The sequence below is a fragment of the Oculina patagonica genome, chromosome 12, assembly GCF_052425735.1.
Source record: "Oculina patagonica isolate OP01 chromosome 12, crgOcupat, whole genome shotgun sequence".
Classification (NCBI taxonomy): domain Eukaryota; kingdom Metazoa; phylum Cnidaria; class Anthozoa; order Scleractinia; family Oculinidae; genus Oculina; species Oculina patagonica.
Window position 1 is genome coordinate 15,099,861 of NC_135769.1, and position 18,094 is coordinate 15,117,954.

The window sequence follows — 18,094 nt, forward strand, 5'->3', positions numbered from 1 at the left end:
AACACGAACAGACAAATGTTCGATGTTTGTATTATTAGCGTGTTATCCGTTGAAGTTGTAGTCATTTTTTTCAGGAATGTATGGCTTGTCAAATAGACTACTGGTAGTCTGCCTTTTTTCTTAGGTCTCTTAGGGTCGGAGCGCGCGGTTATATCAGGAACGCGAGCAAACTGGTTGAACTGGCGGGTGGATGAGAGGGGGCTTGGGGCGAGACGAGAAAAGACAGACTACGGACTCTTTTGGAATTTTTGAGGATATCCGTCAGCTCTCCGTTGGTCCAGCAACGGAGTTGCTGATTGGTCAGTTCATACCAAATTACATAACTTTCGCGGGAAGCGAAGGTTGCGTAATAGCATAGCATTGAAATTAACCTGTCCACTGGTTTTGGAAAAACTGCAATCTTCCATTTGTGAAAATACACGAAAGAGAATTCGCGTCTGTCTTAATCAAGTGGTCATCGACAAGCAGCTGTAAGCATCGCCGTGTGTATCAAATCAAGGATTTTAAAGCGCAGAGCTTACGAATGCTCTCGCCATCAACTGCCGTTCCCTGTGCGCGTGCTGCTTATTGATTATTGCAAATACCCTTTTTTCGCAAACCAAAAGATAAATTTCACGATTTAGATTGTCCAGCTTTACCACGAAATTAATAAGAAGACCTCAAGTGGTGCGTGCTTATATTGAAGGAATTCAGGCGCTCTTTAGAAAGGATTTTGTAAAACAAAAAACTATGCTGACGCAAACACGTACATTCCGTTACGCCATTCGCGCGCGCAACCTACAAATATAATTTCTCTATAAATGTTACAAGTAAAAAACTATTGTAAAACAAATAAAATAGCCTTGAAGGAGAAAGTTACTCCGAAGCGAAGATCTTGGACCGCAGTGCAAAGTTGCATTAAAGAAGCGGAACGCTCTCAGCCATTCTGTTTCGTGAAAGTGAATTTATAGCCGCAGCCGGCTTCAGACTTCAGTGAACGCTGGGAGCACATGTCGAAATCTCCATCGCCCACGGAGAATCTAAGGCCCCGTTTACACGGGTCCGGACAAATTTTTGCACGGACAAAAACTTGCACGGTTCCACCTTGCGTTTACACGGGACCGGCGGAACTGGACGAATTTTTGAACGGCTAAGTGTGCAAGTTTGGGACCTGAAAAAAGCAGGTCAAATTTTTGACCGGCACGGTTCCATATTTCGTACGGACTCGTGTAAACACCCGAACCGTGCAACTTTTTGCACAGATAGCGCGGTTAAGGCCTGGAATCTAGTTATATTTTGCCTGGCTGCTTAGCAAAAATGAAACATTTTGTTGCATTATGCCCCTATTTTGTTACATTTTGTTTTAAAAATTTAAAAAATTGAGGCAAAAGAAACCCAGAAAGCAGTTCACAGATATGAGAAGACGAGCGGCGGTACGTCGGGGGAATTTCTCCTTGTCGTTATGAGGGTACTTTTCCAAAAACATTTTGGTTACGTCTTCGTACTTGCTCATGACCGTTTCCCAATCAACTCCTTCCCCTGCTTTTCTTGCTTTGTAGTCTATAACTACATTAAGCAACAAATTAATTTCTTCATCAGACCACGTAAAGTTCTTGTCTGCCGCTTCTGCCGCTTCTGCCGCCATGTTTGATTTGCCGCGTGCTGCATTAGCTGCAACATGATTGGCTTAAAACAGTAGCGATAAACAATCACAACAGAGACGTAAAAAAGCCATTCAAATGCCGCGACTGGTCTAAAATTTGCACGGTTCCGTGTAATTACCACTGCAATCTGTAACAAAATTTGCACGGATCCATGTAAACAGGCGGTCCAGGTACAAAATTCGTCCGTGCAAAAATTTGTCCGGACCCGTGTAAACGGGGCCTAAAGTTTGCCATGATTCCTTCTTAAGTCGGTTACCAAGGTTACTCCCGCGAGAACCAATTTGATTGACAGGAAGCCCGTGTCCTCAAAAAGTATACAAGAGTTTGCAGTCTGTTTTTCCTCGATCGCGCGCGCACTCTTGTCTCGCCCCATTCCTTCCTCACGCGTCTTTAACCCTCCCTAACCTCGCACTCCCTTACTAAATATCGAGAGAAAAACAGACTGCAATCAGTTTACTTGTCAAACGGGTCCAGGATCAATGAAAAGAAGAATACTGATTGGTTCTTTTAGCGGTCGAATATGACAATATACACCGACCGCTAAGATAAACGGTTAATTGGGTATACGTTTACTAAAGTGTTCTAAAAAGTATACACCAAACTTCGCGCGTTTGTCAAAAATAGATGTATTAATTAAAATTATTTGCAAATTCATTATTATTAAAACTTTTCTTATGCATGTAGCTTGTCTTTCCGTTTTGGGCAATTATATTGATTCACTTTTTTCGACTTCACGTGAGTTTAATGACAATAACTTATTAGTTTGAAATGAACCATATGACTTCAAGTCGAACAAAGCTTGACTCGTGAATTTCTTTGCTCAGTGTGATACTCTAAAAGGCTCACACTCCCGGGAACAGTCCAAGCTTTTCACCGGCCTTAAGTTTCGTTTCCATAGGATTGCTGCGATCGCTACGATCCTTGTGTCCTCCAAAAATTGGAAGAAAATAGCTATTTCGTAGGATCGTTACCCTCCTTCACACGGGAAAAATCACAAAACACATATCGTAAACAGGTGGTTCTGCGGGGCGTAGCGCGCGAACACGAGAGAGAAGCCCACCCACTCCTCGCTCTGCCTCGCTTAACCACCTGTTTTGCAGGCAGGCTATAATGTCGCAACTATCGCTCAGTAAGGGGGAAATTGTAGAGAGGGTTCTGAGTCTAACAGCAACTTGTTTACTTTTGTCAGATGGTAATAAACAATGCCTCTTCCTGTACAGCAGATTATAATCTATTGATTGCAAAGACATTTCCATTTCTAGCTAGTGTCTCTTTTGAATGTATTCTTTTTAATTAGAATTTTACTTAACAATTGCTGTCGGTTGCCCACCTTAGAGAGATCTTTTTAGTAAATCTAAGGTACTCATCATTTTTCTTTGCTTATGGACGGCGAAATAATAAATAAACCAAACGATGAGAATAAAACAAAAAACAACCAAAATGAAACGCATTTCATCGGATTCACATTCAGGTTTTTATTTTTGCATTCGGGTTCTTATTTTCAAACTCTAGGTCACTTGTCCTTCTAATACAGTATCAGTAATTTATTAAACGTTGAAAAAGCGATCATGCTGTTTGACAATTGAAGTTTTTGTTTGGTTCAATTTTTTTCAAACCAGGTTAATTTTTTTTCATTATCTCATATTCATGATCAAAATCTAAACCAAAAGGAAATATAAATCAAACTGGTTTGAAAATTTTTAAACCAAAGAAAAATTCAAACGACAACATTCACTTGGTTTCCTAGTTTCCGATATTAAAGAACCCATCATGAAAAACTGCATTCTAAGCTCAGTAAGTATGTCTTTAGTATTGCATTTTAAAAGAAAATATCAGGGACCGCGGAGCATTTTTCTTACTGGGGGGCTGACTAGTAACTTGAAGTGGGGGGCTTTAGAGACTCTTCTCTTAGAACTTTCTGCCTATTCAATAACGCAACCAACTCAGTCAAGTGATATAGACCAGATTATCTCTTGACTGACTACAGACTGGCTTACAGCACGAATTACCTAAAATGCTTCACCTCAGGCCATATAATATCTTGATTTTTCATTGATCATCGATTACTTCGAACAAGTATTTGACTTGATGAGGCCAGTAATAACTGATTACAACGTTATCTCATACTAACGCCTACAGCGCTCATTATTACCCTCAGAATTTTTAAATTACAGGATTATTAAAATTAAAATAATAATAATAATATATTTTTATTATTTTTGGTTTTATTTGGAACAAGAAACCAGATAAGATCAAAAGAAATGTTATGTGCCAAGATTACACAAATGGGGGACTGCGGGCCCCTGACCCAGAGATTCTATTTAAATCTTTGCGGCTAGCCTGGATCTCAAGGCTACTGATACGTGACGAGACTACAATTGAACCCTGGAAATTTATTTATTTCCCCATTACAAATCTTTGTAAATATGCAAATCGCTCGAATTACGTAACAATGCAAAGGTCATCATAAGATATCGAGCTTGGGCTACCTGTGGAAAAACAAAACGAGTTACTTTACTTTTTTTTTGCTAACTGTTCAGGTTTCCTCTAATGCACTGAAAGCAAATTAATTGGATTGAATGACTTAAGCCCCTTATAGGGACTACCTCAAGAATGTTGCATCTTGATGATGATGATGGCCTTCATTTTCCAGTACAATTTTTTAAGACTTTGGGTATTGAAGTAACATTGCCACGCGTTGCAGCATTGTGCCCAACATTGCTGAGCGGTAAATCGTCATGTTTGATGGAATGTGATTGTCAGGAAGTTGGGAGGTTAAAATAGGCCGTAATGGCTGATTGTTTTAACCCACCTACAATTGCGTGTACGGTTTTCTAGTTAGCAGGCACGCCGTGAATTAAGAAAGTGATTCTTCTCCTTCGAAATTGTACCCAATGTTGTGCGCAACAATTTCAGTGGTGAGAACACGGTAAGATTCATACATTTTAATGTCTGAAAGACATTAGTGGGTTACTTATTTTTCTTTCCTTGTAGATATTAGTCCCATATGGGCGTAAATTCAGTGGATGGCTAATGCTATTCAGTGTCCATAAGTTCTTAGCTTTCACTTAAATTTCCTCGATGGTAGCACATTGATAGCGACAATTTCCAACTCGGTCAAGACAATCGTTTTGGAAAATTATGGAGGCATTTAAACCGAGCCTCAAACATCATGGGGCTCATTACTTCAAAAAACGTATTTATGCTTCACACTCCGCGTGTACGTAACTAGCTGGAGCTGCCGTGCTCTGGGTACCCGCTGTACCAAGCGGCATTACTACAACACTACTGCGACAGCAAACAATGTTCCTAACGGCCTGGCGGAACTGCTTGCTTTGTAACGTGTATACAAACGGATTTATGCTGGAATTTAATAGAACTAGCAGTTCCGAAACAAGGTAACCCATGGATTGAAGACTTGGGTTGTTTATGTAATAACTAATGACGTTTAACAACAAGTTAGGAAACCAACACAATGCATAAACAACATTCAGCGTCACAAGTATTTTTGTGACTCGTTTTCGTGCATTTAAACGAGCTTTTTGGGCTTCGTCAGTAACCTGGCTTTGACTAAACCATAAGTTATGTACGATCCTACCATAAAAAAAGAACATTAAACCAACTGGAATAACCCCGATAAAAATCACCCACAGATAGTTGTACGCGATCGCTATTTCCTCATTTGGCCAGTAACTTCTGCAGAAGTACCCAGTTTCTAATTGGTCGTGATTAAATTTACGAACAGCAAATAACGGCGCATTGAACAATAAAGCAAATGTCCAACAGAACACCACAATCAGGCAAATCTTCTTGTTTGTCATTCTTCCTCTAGATCTGTTGTGGTAAGGCAAGACTATCGCGTAGAACCTAGGAACGGATGACATTTATCAATATATCTTAGAAAACACTGAATGTAATTCTAAGGCTATCTAAGGCTGAACATGAATCAGTTTAAAGTTGAATAAGGTAACTATTTATTCAAGTTAGAATTTTGTTACATCGGAATTGGCCATTATATAGACGCAATCCGAATTTTTCCTATAGTCTTCTGAGGTGTTATTTTTCATTTCTACATTTAGTTCGGTTTTTTCAACTCAGCAACTCATTATTGACTCACTGTACAAGTGGTTTATTCATTAAATAATAGTGTAGTCGAAATTATCTTTAGATTAAAGTAGATTCCAAAGCTAGGTGCAGAAATTCCAGTAAAACAACTAAAACACATCTGCACGTAAAGGAGCAGAGGAAAATTCAATTAGAATTAAAACTTAGCAGGTTTATTGTCCGTGGTACGAAGTAAAACATTGCTAAAGAGCAAGCTACATACTAGGACATCCAAAACCAAAAAAGGCTAGCATGACTGGATGTCCCTGCGCTTTGCTTGCTCTTTGCATAATTAAATTTTGTACATATACACTTTTTACCTTTTTTTAAACGTTTTTTATTTGTAATTTTTAAACATTTTTTTCACGAGAGCGTTTTATTGAGCTAAGGCTCCTGACCTTTTCGTGGTGAAATAAACAATGTTTTTACCAGCAGGGTGTTATTTTGCACCATTTGACCGTTAGCTTCAAGGACCTTTTCTTCCTCCAATCGAATTCTGCTTAACTAACTATGCTACTTGATTGTGTGTTCCTAATTTAACGATGAAATTAGATGTTGGCAGATAAAGAAATAGGAAAAGTAAATCACCTTTCAAAAGCAATGGCTAACAGTGTGCAAACAGACGCCACAGATCCCACCCAGGTAAGGTTCTTTCCAGTGAGGACCTTACACAGGTAATCACCAGCCACTCCCGCAGGATGATGGACCGCATGGAAAAATATTTGGTCCACGACCATAAAAATAGCCACTGTTATATCTGCTATAGCCAAGTTTGCAAGCAGGTAGTTCATTGGACTTCGCAGGGACTTTCTAGTGCGTTTGATGACCATAACTACTAGGAAATTACCAAATAGGTTTGTTGGGACCAGAATTCCCAGTTTCACCGAGCGTACAACTGTTAAAGACGAAACCATTTATTTAGCTTGTGGTGAAATGTTCAAATCCTTGCTGTTGGAAAACTGCGAGCTACAAAGTAAAGAATAAACACTAAATCAACATTATGCATTTACAGTCAATGTAATATATTTTACGATGATATGATAACAAAGAGTTTTCAGGACAAAAGTGAACATTTTTTTGCAAAGAAGGGTGATTGATTAACTAAGTCATGCATCAGGAATATCTGTAAATGTCTCATCACCAAATAAAAACATTTACATAACGTACAAGATCACCATGTTCCCTTCTTCATGAGCACGAAGGATCCAACAACTTTTCTACTCAAATCGCACGTAGTGTATAAATTCAACTGTCCCGGCTGCAATGCGAATTACGTTGGAAAAAACAGAAAGAACATTATTGGTATGAACACTAGGACATAGCCGCCGTGAAAAAGCCAGCACTATAATCTGCCACCAAAATGACTGTCCCAACTTCTAACACGTCAAAGCTCCATTCAATCTTCCGTCTTTTTCAGAACCAAAACAACCCAATTCCAGCCGTCTAATGATTTCTACCTGGCCGGGGAAATATTAACAACACCTTCATCGTTGACAGTGACCCTGATTGAAAGAGGCATTGCCGTAACACTAGCCCGAAAGCTAGCCGTAAACTTTTCTTATTCAAATAATCTTTCCACCAACCTATATAATCTCTGCATATCATCTTGTAAATTTCGCCTGCTGATAGTTTTGCAACAAAACCGTATTTTCGTGCGTTTTTACTCCACTGTTTATGTATATTTTATAGACTTGAATATTTGGTCATGAGATTAATGAGATTACAACTATTCGGACTTTCTTTCATTTTATTTTAACTCAATCTTTCAGCTTGTCCTGGATTATATTATACATTATCAGAAATCTAGAGACATTTCTAGAGACTTATATTGAACTAATGACTTGAAATGAACAAATGCCTGATAAAATACTTACAATCATAGTATATTGCTGTTATCTTCAAGAAATCCAAGTTACTGGTAGGCAACTCTCATAAAGGCCAGGGCTTCTTTACTGAATAAAGAACTTGAATAGTACAGCTTATTGTAATAACAGTGCAGTTTGTAGTTGATAGCCTATTTCTTATGGGGCAGTTTAAAATTTTTAATAAAAGATGTTTGCTGTTAGAGTGTAAAAGTGTCAGGATTGAAATTTGTTGGGCAGATATATATGTCAGAAGGTTTCACATTTTTATTAAAAGCTTCTCTGGAAAAGACGTTGAGCAAACTGTTGACACTTCTTATTAAAATGCAATTGGGCAACGAAGCAAGTACGTCATAAACGTCACATTCAAATGTGACATGTCATTGAAGGTGTTTAAACGAGCTGCAGATGGTCTTGAAATAGAATTTAAAGAAAATAAATAAAAATATTCCGGCCAGTCTATCGCCCGATTCGTAGCCTGAGTATCAGGCTTTTCTAAAGGGGAAGGGAGAAAGGGTAGAAGCGGGAAAGGAAAGAAAAGCCTGACACAGACGCTTTTATTCCAGTTTTCCACCCCCTCACGGCGTGATAAGCGTCAACCAATCAAATCCATTTCCGGTTGTCACTTGCGAAGCCGGACCAAGATATAAGTGATAAGACACAATGCATTTTGCAACAGTATTTATTTATGCCGATCCCGGCATCAATAAAATGCAAGTAATCAACGTTTTCACGAAACATATATCTTGTCCTTCCACGGCGAAAATTTAAATTATATCTTACAAATAGAATTGAGCAAAAACAAACAGTATAAAACTAGCAAAACATGTGGCAAAGAAGTGTGCAACAAACAGGAAACCACGCAGCGCAGACTAATGCAAGACCTCTAGACATTTCCTTGGCCACAATCTTACGGTTCTATTTAATACATAATGCCTCCAAATAAAACAGTGCCCCTCAGAAAGAAGTCAGAAGCAAATTACGTCGAAAAACCGAATTTAACACAGAACGGCAAGGGTACAAACGTAGGAGACGTGTTAGGCCCGTCACCTTTAATTTGCTAAAACTCCGAGGACGTCTTTCCGTTCCACAAGCAGCTTTCGAGGCATAATTTCTGTCCTCTAATACGCCTAATTCCAGGAAAAACTGTAGAGCGCCTTCAAGAGCCGTTTTGAAGTCGTCGCCTTCCGTAAATACACTGAAATAACGTCGAGCAAAGTTTTCGCTCACTGTTCGGATCTGTTCGTTCGCGTGGACATCAGTTCATAGAAGACGCCGTTGTGAAATTTTTATATATCCGGTGGTGTGACGTCTGGGCCCATTGTGAATTACCCAATCAGCGCCACATCCAGAATCTGGATGTTCGACATGACCCAATCAAAGCGTTTGTGTCAGGCCTTCCTTAATTTTTACATATATTGACATTATGAATTGTATAAGAATCAAATTTTTGTTATTTCTTAAATGTATTAGTAAATGTTAAAACCTTTGTTGTAAACAGACCAATACCCCCTTTGAGAGTAAGGCGCAATAAAGATTACTATTACTATTACTATTACTCTCCTCTTTCCTTCCCTACCCTCCCTCCCTCCCGTTAGGAAGGCCTGATACTCAGGTTACCCGATTCGTTTCGGCCAATCTTCGTCCACAACTTTGCTTCTTTTCTGTCGTCACTCTATTAAATTAAGAGTTGAAAAGAAAGTTCTGATCATGTCTTGGGTAAAATGAATTAAACGGCCATTTCTCGTGTCATTTTATTAAATTAATAGCCTCGAAACTACAGTGTGTTTACAACAAACTTAAAACTTGATTTTTGTTTTACAAAGAATTATTATGGCAAATCAAAGCTCTCCGACGGATGTTTAGCACTTCACGTTCCACGATGAAAGTGGTCATTTCAAATTTTGCGCACAAAACATAAGACAATTTCCATGACCCAAACACCTCGCTTTCTTTTAAAGTAATGTTTATTGGCTCAAAGACTGAAAGACCTGACTTCCAAATTTGGAAGAATATCTACACTATATCGACATCAATGAAACTAATACTTAAGTGTATTTTATGCTACTTACTATACTTTTACTACTATATTTAACGCGTAATCTGCCAGTGTTTGCTTGTTGTTTTCTGCTGCACGCATTACAGCTCACAGTTGTATTGCTTCTGGAATAGTAGAGACAAGCCGACAAGCATTAGCCACTGCAACTAGGTTTAAGGTTTGGTTTCCATGTGGTATACTGTAACTCAGTGAGCTCCTCGCAGTTTTGTTCTCTGTAGGAACCCAACTATGACAGAACAGACTCTTGCTTTTAGCTTGCTTTTGGTTTAGTTCGGACTACGTCTGTTTTGGAATAGCCTCCCACGCAGGATCGCCCCTAAGAACGACTGCGTGAGAGGCAAGTTTTGGAGCTGAGACTCGAAAATTCTTAGTATTTATACTTAAAATGGTCCTATTTCAAGTTTGATGACAAAATGTGGTATAATTTGCAGTAATCACTTCGAAAAGCATTCAGCTGAATGGAATAGACTTTGTTCAAATAAGGGATTTGAATAAAGGTTACGTTGATTCTGAATGATTCATTCCGATTTGTGCATGCATGTGCATTATCGCAACAAATGGGAAAAAAGCAAAGTTCTTACCCAAATTTCAGTCTTGGGTACGTTCTTATACTTTTATAAGAACGTACCCAAGACTGAAATTTGGGTAAGAACTTTGCTCTTTTCCTATGCATTTGTTGCGAGAAGAGCGTATTACTTATTTTTATCATTGCCAAGTGGGCGACATCGTCGAGAAAGCAGTAAAAAAATGATACTGACATTTTGTTTACAGACAATTCATTGCCACTAGAGCGGTTTTCGTTTGAGTGTCGTAAAACCAAAACCAAATTAATCAGTTTTTTGGTCACAAAGGACATAGAAAATACACTGAACCCATCAACACTAGAAGCTAACTTCGTTGCGAGGCGGGAAAAAACATGTGCGAGCGAGCCACAATTGGACGCAAATAGTTTTGGTTTTACTTCCGATTGGATGAGAAAGTAGCGCGAGGTTTTTTTTAACCAATTACTAAGCGTGGTAAAGCAAAATCAAAGCAAACGCAAACGAACTTACATTGCTCAATTACATTGCTCTACCACAATTAAACAATTCACTGAAGGCCGATGTTGTAAAAATTCTTTTAACATGTAGCCGCAGGCCTCTTAGTGGGGCGTAATGACGAAACGGTTAATTGGAATAGTCAAAATGATTGACAAACTAGTCAACTGGCGAACACATCATGTGTTCGTCGACTGTTTGCAGGCCTCATGTGTGTGGTCGTTCCATAACATTCTTATGCCATCCCTTTTTTTGGTGCCCGTTTTATCAAAGAATAAAAACAATGGGTGAATTATTTTTTAACTATTAAGGTTAACATGACAAACAAAGCATTCAAATGGATCAATTAAAAATATACGATAAGAAGTAAAAGGAGTAATTTTGTTTTGCCCAACGCAAAGAAAGTTATTAAATAATAATAATAAAAAATTTCGCGTAGAGAAGCATAAGGGATGTGTTTAAACAAAACATCGAAGAGTAAATCAAACTCGATCAAACTCTGAACTAAAATTAAGCAAATACTGAATTTAAAATCGTATCATGATTTTTACCATTCATCAACAGAGCCGTTCAAACATTTGTTTAGTTGTTATTCCAATACCTCGTTCCTTTTTTAAATCATTTTGGAAATTATCATAATGAACACAGAAGAGGGACAACTGTTTACATTTCGCTCTGCATGATCAATATGCCAACCATACATATTTACAGTTGAATACTTTTAAATAAATATCCTCGACTTTGACTAAGTGCTTTCATTTCTATACGACATTTTGAAGTATTTGTTTTATTCCTGACCATTTTAAAAGAAAATTTTTATCGTTTCAGCTGCTCCAACAGAGAAGCCGGCAGGATGTTCTCCTGGACACTTCTTGTATTCTGAAGTCAACATATTGTGTTCCCTGTTGTTACAGGTCACAAAAGTACAATAAATACTTAATTATTTTTCTACTATTTCTCAGCTTTGATTTGAAAAGTTTCGCTTCTCGATCGTACGTTATTGTGAAGAAGGCGGTAAGTTCACGCAGACATATTTTGATGCCAATAATGACAATATTTGCATGACTTTGATCAAAAATGACAAAAACTGGTCGAGATAATGACATGTTTTTCTAACAATACACACGCTCAGATGTGATCCGAACTATTTCACCTGTTTTGGCTTGCTTTCTGAGGTAGAGCAGCGCTAAAAGAAACCGGCTCGGTAAACAGAATGATATCCAAACGCTCAGAAGGATGAAGCTGGCTAGATCAGTGTTACTGTGCTTTTTCAAAACGAGGAAAGGAGTCAGTGAGCAAATTCTAAATTGAGCAATACTTTCTGAGCGAAATAGAAAAATAATTTAGGGATGTCGTCTGCATTTGAGACAACCTTCAAAGTTTTATTCTCTATTGTGATCGCATCAAACCTTGTTGGCAACTCGATGGTTATCTCTGTTGTTTCGCTGCACCGCAGAATGCAGACTCCTATGAACTGCTTGTTAGCTAATCTGGCCTTAGCTGATTTTTTCGTCGGACTTTTTTTGATACCAAGAACACTTTTAAATGATCTATATTCACATCCTGGCGGTTGGATGGGAGATTTCTTGTGCAAGATGTTGACACATGCTTGCTTTACTTATCTGGCTGCAGTGGCTTCAATGCTGACACTAATGTTTATTGCATGGGAGAGATATTACGCCGTCATGTATCCCCACAGCTCTCGTGGACGAATCAACGCCAACAAACTTCGTCTGTTGATTACTGTTTCTTGGCTTGTTGCCTTCGGTTACGCTTCCCTTGAATTCTGGATCATCAAGTTTGACGAGCAGAAGAACTCTTGTATATACGATTGGTCAGAAGCCTTGTGGAAAACGGATGTCTTTGTGTGGTGTATCGGCCTCAGTTCAGTGCCTCTTGGAATCGAGGTAGGCCTGTATGTTCGAGTTGTGTACCGCTTGTGGGGTAAAAAGGACCAGTCCAAAGAAATCTCCCAGCGTTCACTGATGATACAAAGGAAGAGACTAACAAAAACTGTTCTTGTTATATCCATTATTAATATTATCTTGCGGCTACCAATTGATATTCACTACTTTCTTTCAACCTTCGCTGGTGACACCTTTACGACAGCGGATTGGTGGAAACCTGTGTCCTTTTCAGTCAGCCATTTGATGCTGGTTCTTAATTCTGCAGTTAATCCAGTGATATACGCAGCACAGGATCGTGCGTTCAGGAAACGTATGTGGTGCTTATTGAAGAATGGATGCCGTCGAAGTGGAAGGGTGATGGATACGAGTAGTCTAGTAGCAACTAACTAACCGTGTTTTTATAAGGTTAACATTAGGCTGGATAGAACGATCAATACATAAAATATATTGTTTTGTCATTTTGGTATGAACTGGAAAAAATATAGCTTATCCATATTTTGGCCATGCGGGTGGGTTGTCCTCTATCTTTTGGCACGCGATAGGCTCTGATCTAAAACAACCTCCCCAGCCTCCACGCAATTAAAGGTCCGGTTTTATGGGGGCGTTAATAAGATACGAAAGCCTAGTTTAGGCATATAACATGAACTTTACAGCATAAGTGTAACCAGTGTAATTGTTTAAAAAATGCTACATTAAAAACTAGAAAAGGAAATTCACCATAAGAAAAAAGTGTTTTTCAGCTCGTTGGTTACCTTGTTGTTTCGCTGTGCCGCAGAATGCAGACACCTATGACTTGCTTGTTAGCTAATCTGGCCTTAGCTGATTTGTTCATCGGACTTTTCTTTATCATGTTTATTCCACGCAGAGGCGGCGGAGCGTTTTGCAACTTTGGTCTACTTTTGGTGGAACAATCAAAACAAAGAGAATTTTTTGTTTGACGAATTAGGAATAATGTTTGGTTACAATCCTTTCAGCTCCCATGTCTTTAATTATTTTATACTTCTAGCCAAAAGACATGTTTTTGTGCAAAGGTTAGTGCATAAACCTCCAGATATTTCTCTCTTTCTTTAGCTTGTATAAAAAAGTAAAAGTAGAAAAATCAATAGCGTACTCTAAAAGTGAAGAAACGAAATTTAAGCCATTTTGGAAGCCGCTATTATCGCTAATACGTTTGTACATATAAATGGTGTAGTAATTTAGTTTTAGTTTAAATTAAATTGTGTGTGTGTTAAATTATAAATGTATTGAAATGTTTTGAATTAATAATAATAAATAAAAAATAAAAACTCGTCAGCAGACAAGATGTCATCGGTTTCTTCACGATTGTTCTCAGTGAAAGAAATCCCTTTAATTTAACAAGTTTTGGCCTTAATTTTTTAATGACATTTCAGACGATCCTACTTCATGCATGGTTCTCCTTGGGTAGCTCCTTTGTCATCGGAGGGCGGAAGATGTAGGCTCTAAAGTCGCCAATGTCAAAGATAACGTGGAGGCTTGTTGAAAGTCTCACAGCATATTACTTCACCAATTGCAAAAATAATCCTGTTGAAACGATTTGTGAAAAGATCACGAGATCAGACGGTATATTTTGACAGACCAATTTTACGCTGTGCTTGCGATATTTTCGGCACCAAAACGTGGGGGCCTGAGCCCTCGCCAAATTTTCGTTTGGGGGTGTTTAACTGTTTAACTATGACTTCGTGACTTAAACCGTAAAAGAAATCAGTCAGTCGAGTGAGGCCTAAGCTACTGTGATTGATTTATCTACTTTCACCCAAGATGCCGCTGAAGGACGAGAAATCTTCTAAGTTTTGAAGGACGAGAAATCTTTTAAGTTTTGGTGAAAACTATGTCAGAAGTACGAGGGAGCACGCACTGATAAACAAAAATAGCCTTTCAACAACAATGATTTTTAAGTGATTACCTTCCAAGTAATTAACAATGTCAAAATTGAAAACGTCGGCCTGATGTTTTTAACTTTTAGGCCATGCACTTCTTTCTTACCCGACCGTAGCCACGCCAGGTTTTAACAATTCTCGTGACTAGTACCAGTGCGTTTTAGCAAAGCCAGGCCACTATTACTGGGTTCCAGTTCAGTAATACCAATAGCTTCACTGGATTTTCAAGTAGCACCAATTCTTGGTGACACTGCCCCTTTAATGCAGGCAGCCACATAGTTAGGAAAAATGACTGTAAGTAATGTATTGTAAACAATGTAATGTACTTCAAGTTTTGGACTCAAACAGTTTTCAACACTTCAGTTGTAGCACCTAAAGTTTAATAAGGCAATACTATCCCACTGTATCAGTCGATGTTACACTTATAGCATTCCTAATCATTGGTAATCAGATGGTAATAAATAAAAATAAATAAATAAAATAAATGGGAATTTACAGTGGGATCTTCCACTAGGTGGCTCTTCTTGATCCCACTGATTCCATCTTCACGACATAAAAGAGGTTGTTAAACGGTATAATCTATAAGGACACCATTAATTTTAGCTTTGAGTACTAACACACAAAAAACAAGCTCGATGACATTAACTTTTTAACAAGAATTGTCATTGTATTTAGTTCAATTCTTTATGAACTTATATAAACAAAAGAGTGTCAATGTGATGTCATTTAGCATGCGAGATCTACATCTACATTGTGGGAAGTCTTGCAAAGGGAGGCATGCTACCACCACTACAAGACATTAAATAAAAAAGCAAGGGGGAGTTAAAGACCATGAAAAATATATAGTAAAAAAATGTACATAATTTAAAAAGATTGCTAGGAAAATAATAATAATAAAAAATTAAAATACCTATACATCAAGTTAATTTGTATTAAAAATTAGAACCTAATTAAAATGTCATTATTCTAATCTAAGAGCGTTCTTGAATAATTGACTTTTTTAACATCTTAAAACATCGTTAGGTAAGGCGTTCCATTCTCTGATAGTTCTACAATAAAATGAGTTCCTATAGCTTTCTGAGTTCGGAGTAAGTTCGATGAACTTGTCTTTGTGAAAAGGTCGAAGTTGATAATTACGCCTTTTGATATAGCATGGGATTTCTAATGCTGATTCAGCATGGATAGCTTATGAAGGTAGCCATGAAGGGTCCAGAAGGGTCCAGAAATGCGCAGGCAATGGCAAAAACAACAATAAAAATAGCTTGTCCCGCAGATGAAACGAAAATAATAATGTAAAGTAACAAAACTAACAAACCTCTACTTCAAAAGCATAGATTAATGTATTTTCGTGGAAGTTTAAATTTGTTGTTTTCATTATTTTTGTCAAATTGCTTAGACTTTATATTTTCGCTGAAGCCTGTTATGTTCGTTGTTTATTGGTATTTTCGTTGTGATTGTTATTTTTGTATGATATAAACAAAGCAAGCCTTACTTTAAAGGGGGGAATTTAGTACACGAAATAAAAAATCTTTGCGCTTGTATTTCAGTACAGAAGATTATCCAACACTTTCGAGTGTTTAGTGTCTTAGCTCCTGAAATAGAAATTACTGATTTTCGGTTTCCGGCCGGGCGACTTTCGCAGAAAAATTTCGGTAAAGCCAGATTCAGTAAAACGAAACTTTTGAAACTTTTCGCGAGCGTTCGAGCAGAGGCGAGCCTTTGATAAACGTTTGTTGGAAGTATTGTCTTTACATGGAGAAACTTCACTCCTCAGTACTGCAACGTATAATTAGTTTTCTTCATCCAGAGGATATAGTGCGTTTAGGTAGAACATCGCGACGAATGCATGCCATGATACCTGAAGTTACTCTCGCCACTGAACTGTGGAAAGGACCAGACTTTAAAATCTCCGGTCCCAACGATGGACACTCGGCTCCTGAACTGTATTTTGACGGACCGATACTTCCTAGCACTGTGAAAGATCTGCAACTTTCCGTTGTGTGGCGAGACCGGGGCTCAGGCAGCAGGAAGGGCGAACTATATATCACATTAATGCGACCGGCTGCTAATGGAGAACATATGCAGATTGCTGATCACCCACGTTTGTTTGGCTTCGCAGAGCAACACAAAACAGAGGCATATAAAGAGATATACTCAGATCACCCTGTCGTAGCCGAAGCCTAGGCGGTAGATTTTTACAGGTTTATGAGAAATGCTGGTGGAGGGGGTCACGAACTGAAGGTGAAAAACTTCCGAGTTGAGGCTACAGTTTACACAGTAGTTTATTAGAACAGTCAAGGATACAAGGGACAGTTTTTGAATAAAATTAAAGAATAAATATATCTTGTGGTAACAAATTAAAAGAGCTGATTTTCAACCAGGCATAAAACTCGAGGTTGCGTTTACTACTTAAGGACATTCAAGAGTGAAGTGTTGTTTTTGGTTAACAAAAATTATCCATGGCCAGTGAGTCTCCTGAAGTGTTCCTGAATTCTGATGTCCAAACAACAACAGTATGGGTACTCCAAATCACAGTACAAGTTGTCATGGTATTTCAACAAATTACAGTTAGTTGACTTTAAAGTGACAGCGGTGATTGTTTCTATGAGCTGTTGTCATACGAAGAAGCCAAAAACTTGTTGTGGTTACTACATTTCCTTGTAAGTTGAAGACGTTTTAGCTCAGTTCATGTGTTTCATTTTTATGACAGTGAACTGTACTGAATAAAAATTGAAATAAGTGAGTAATAGCATTGTTTGCAGCATCCGGCGGGAAACCGAAATGAACCTACGATCACCTACGTACTGCTCGGGCAATGATATTGGATCATGACTACAACAATCACACAATATAGCCAAAAAAGAGAAAACGAGACAAAAGGTAGGCTGGCTCAAAGATGACTCGAAATTGACACGTGAGCTGCTATCCGACTCTTTCTTTCTGTTTTGCAATTTATCTCTAGCTGAAAAAGTGTGAAAGTGTTGAATATGTCGCACCACCCTAGACGCCGTCATCGATCTCGAGACACGGCTTCTGATTGTCACAAAGTTAAGTGAAATAGTTTCATGCTGAGCATGTGTGTATTGTCACGTGGCCTCAAATCTTCATCGGCGTGTAGTTGGTCAATAACATACTTGGTAACGGAAGACTTATCGAAAAATTAACTTGTAGTAACTGGAAATTAGGGGAGTGCGTTCGGTAGGGTGGGATGATAGGGGGGAGGCAGGGAAAGCTGGAGGCAAGGGGTGGGAAGTATGATATTATGTTTTCATATTTTCTTGATATTTGAGGTCTGTTTGTGATGTGCAATTAAACTACAATTAAAAGTCCATGCAGAAAATGTGACATTGCCAAGCTGATGAAACCTGATCTGCTTGTACCAACCCATCTTTCTAAACCATAAGAGAAGAATAAAGCCTTTTGATTGTGCCAAGCGAAGTGGCTAAAGGTCTTTAATGAATCCAAGTAGAGTACAATGTATATCAAAAAGATACTCTGGAAAATGTTCGTATTCGCTTTTTCACGATCCCATAATACATTGAACAAAAGCATGTCAATTCTCTGGGGACGAGCACGCACAAATC

At 38.3% G+C, this 18,094-nt stretch overlaps 2 protein-coding genes and 1 pseudogene across 3 annotated transcripts; 2 read left to right on the forward strand and 1 right to left on the reverse strand.

Annotated features, from left to right (window-relative positions):
- Nucleotides 1-3,809: 3,809 nt before the first annotated feature.
- Nucleotides 3,810-8,028, reverse strand: LOC144632584 (galanin receptor type 1-like). Of its 2 annotated transcripts, XM_078491259.1 has the most exons (3): nucleotides 7,622-8,028; nucleotides 6,336-6,713; nucleotides 3,810-5,510 (listed from the first exon to the last, which is right to left on the reverse strand). In XM_078491259.1, the coding sequence occupies exons 2-3, from the start codon at nucleotides 6,659-6,661 to the stop codon at nucleotides 4,844-4,846; spliced, it is 993 nt and encodes a 330-aa protein (XP_078347385.1). In that variant the 5' UTR covers nucleotides 6,662-6,713; nucleotides 7,622-8,028; the 3' UTR covers nucleotides 3,810-4,843. The 2 variants fall into 2 exon arrangements, with proteins under 2 accessions (XP_078347385.1, XP_078347386.1); XM_078491260.1 differs by lacking the exon at nucleotides 7,622-8,028 and having other exon boundaries at nucleotides 6,336-6,753.
- Nucleotides 8,029-11,722: 3,694 nt separating this feature from the next.
- On the forward strand, nucleotides 11,723-13,885 carry LOC144632561 (QRFP-like peptide receptor). The gene has a single exon (XM_078491233.1). It carries the CDS (start codon nucleotides 12,055-12,057, stop codon nucleotides 13,000-13,002), a length of 948 nt encoding a protein of 315 aa, XP_078347359.1. The 5' UTR covers nucleotides 11,723-12,054; the 3' UTR covers nucleotides 13,003-13,885.
- Nucleotides 13,886-16,189: 2,304 nt separating this feature from the next.
- On the forward strand, nucleotides 16,190-17,437 carry LOC144632557 (uncharacterized; annotated as a pseudogene).
- The last annotated feature ends 657 nt before the right edge of the window (nucleotides 17,438-18,094 follow it).

Bases quoted from the DNA above. Each gene is read 5' to 3' on its own strand.
- LOC144632561 (XM_078491233.1), top strand. From the start codon at position 12,055: ATGTCGTCTGCATTTGAGACAACCTTCAAAGTTTTATTCTCTATTGTG.
- LOC144632584 (XM_078491259.1), bottom strand. From the start codon at position 6,661: ATGGTTTCGTCTTTAACAGTTGTACGCTCGGTGAAACTGGGAATTCTG. The intron at 5,511-6,335 runs GTGATTTACTTT...ATCCGTTCCTAG, and splicing joins TTAGCCATTGCTTTTGAAAG to GTTCTACGCGATAGTCTTGC.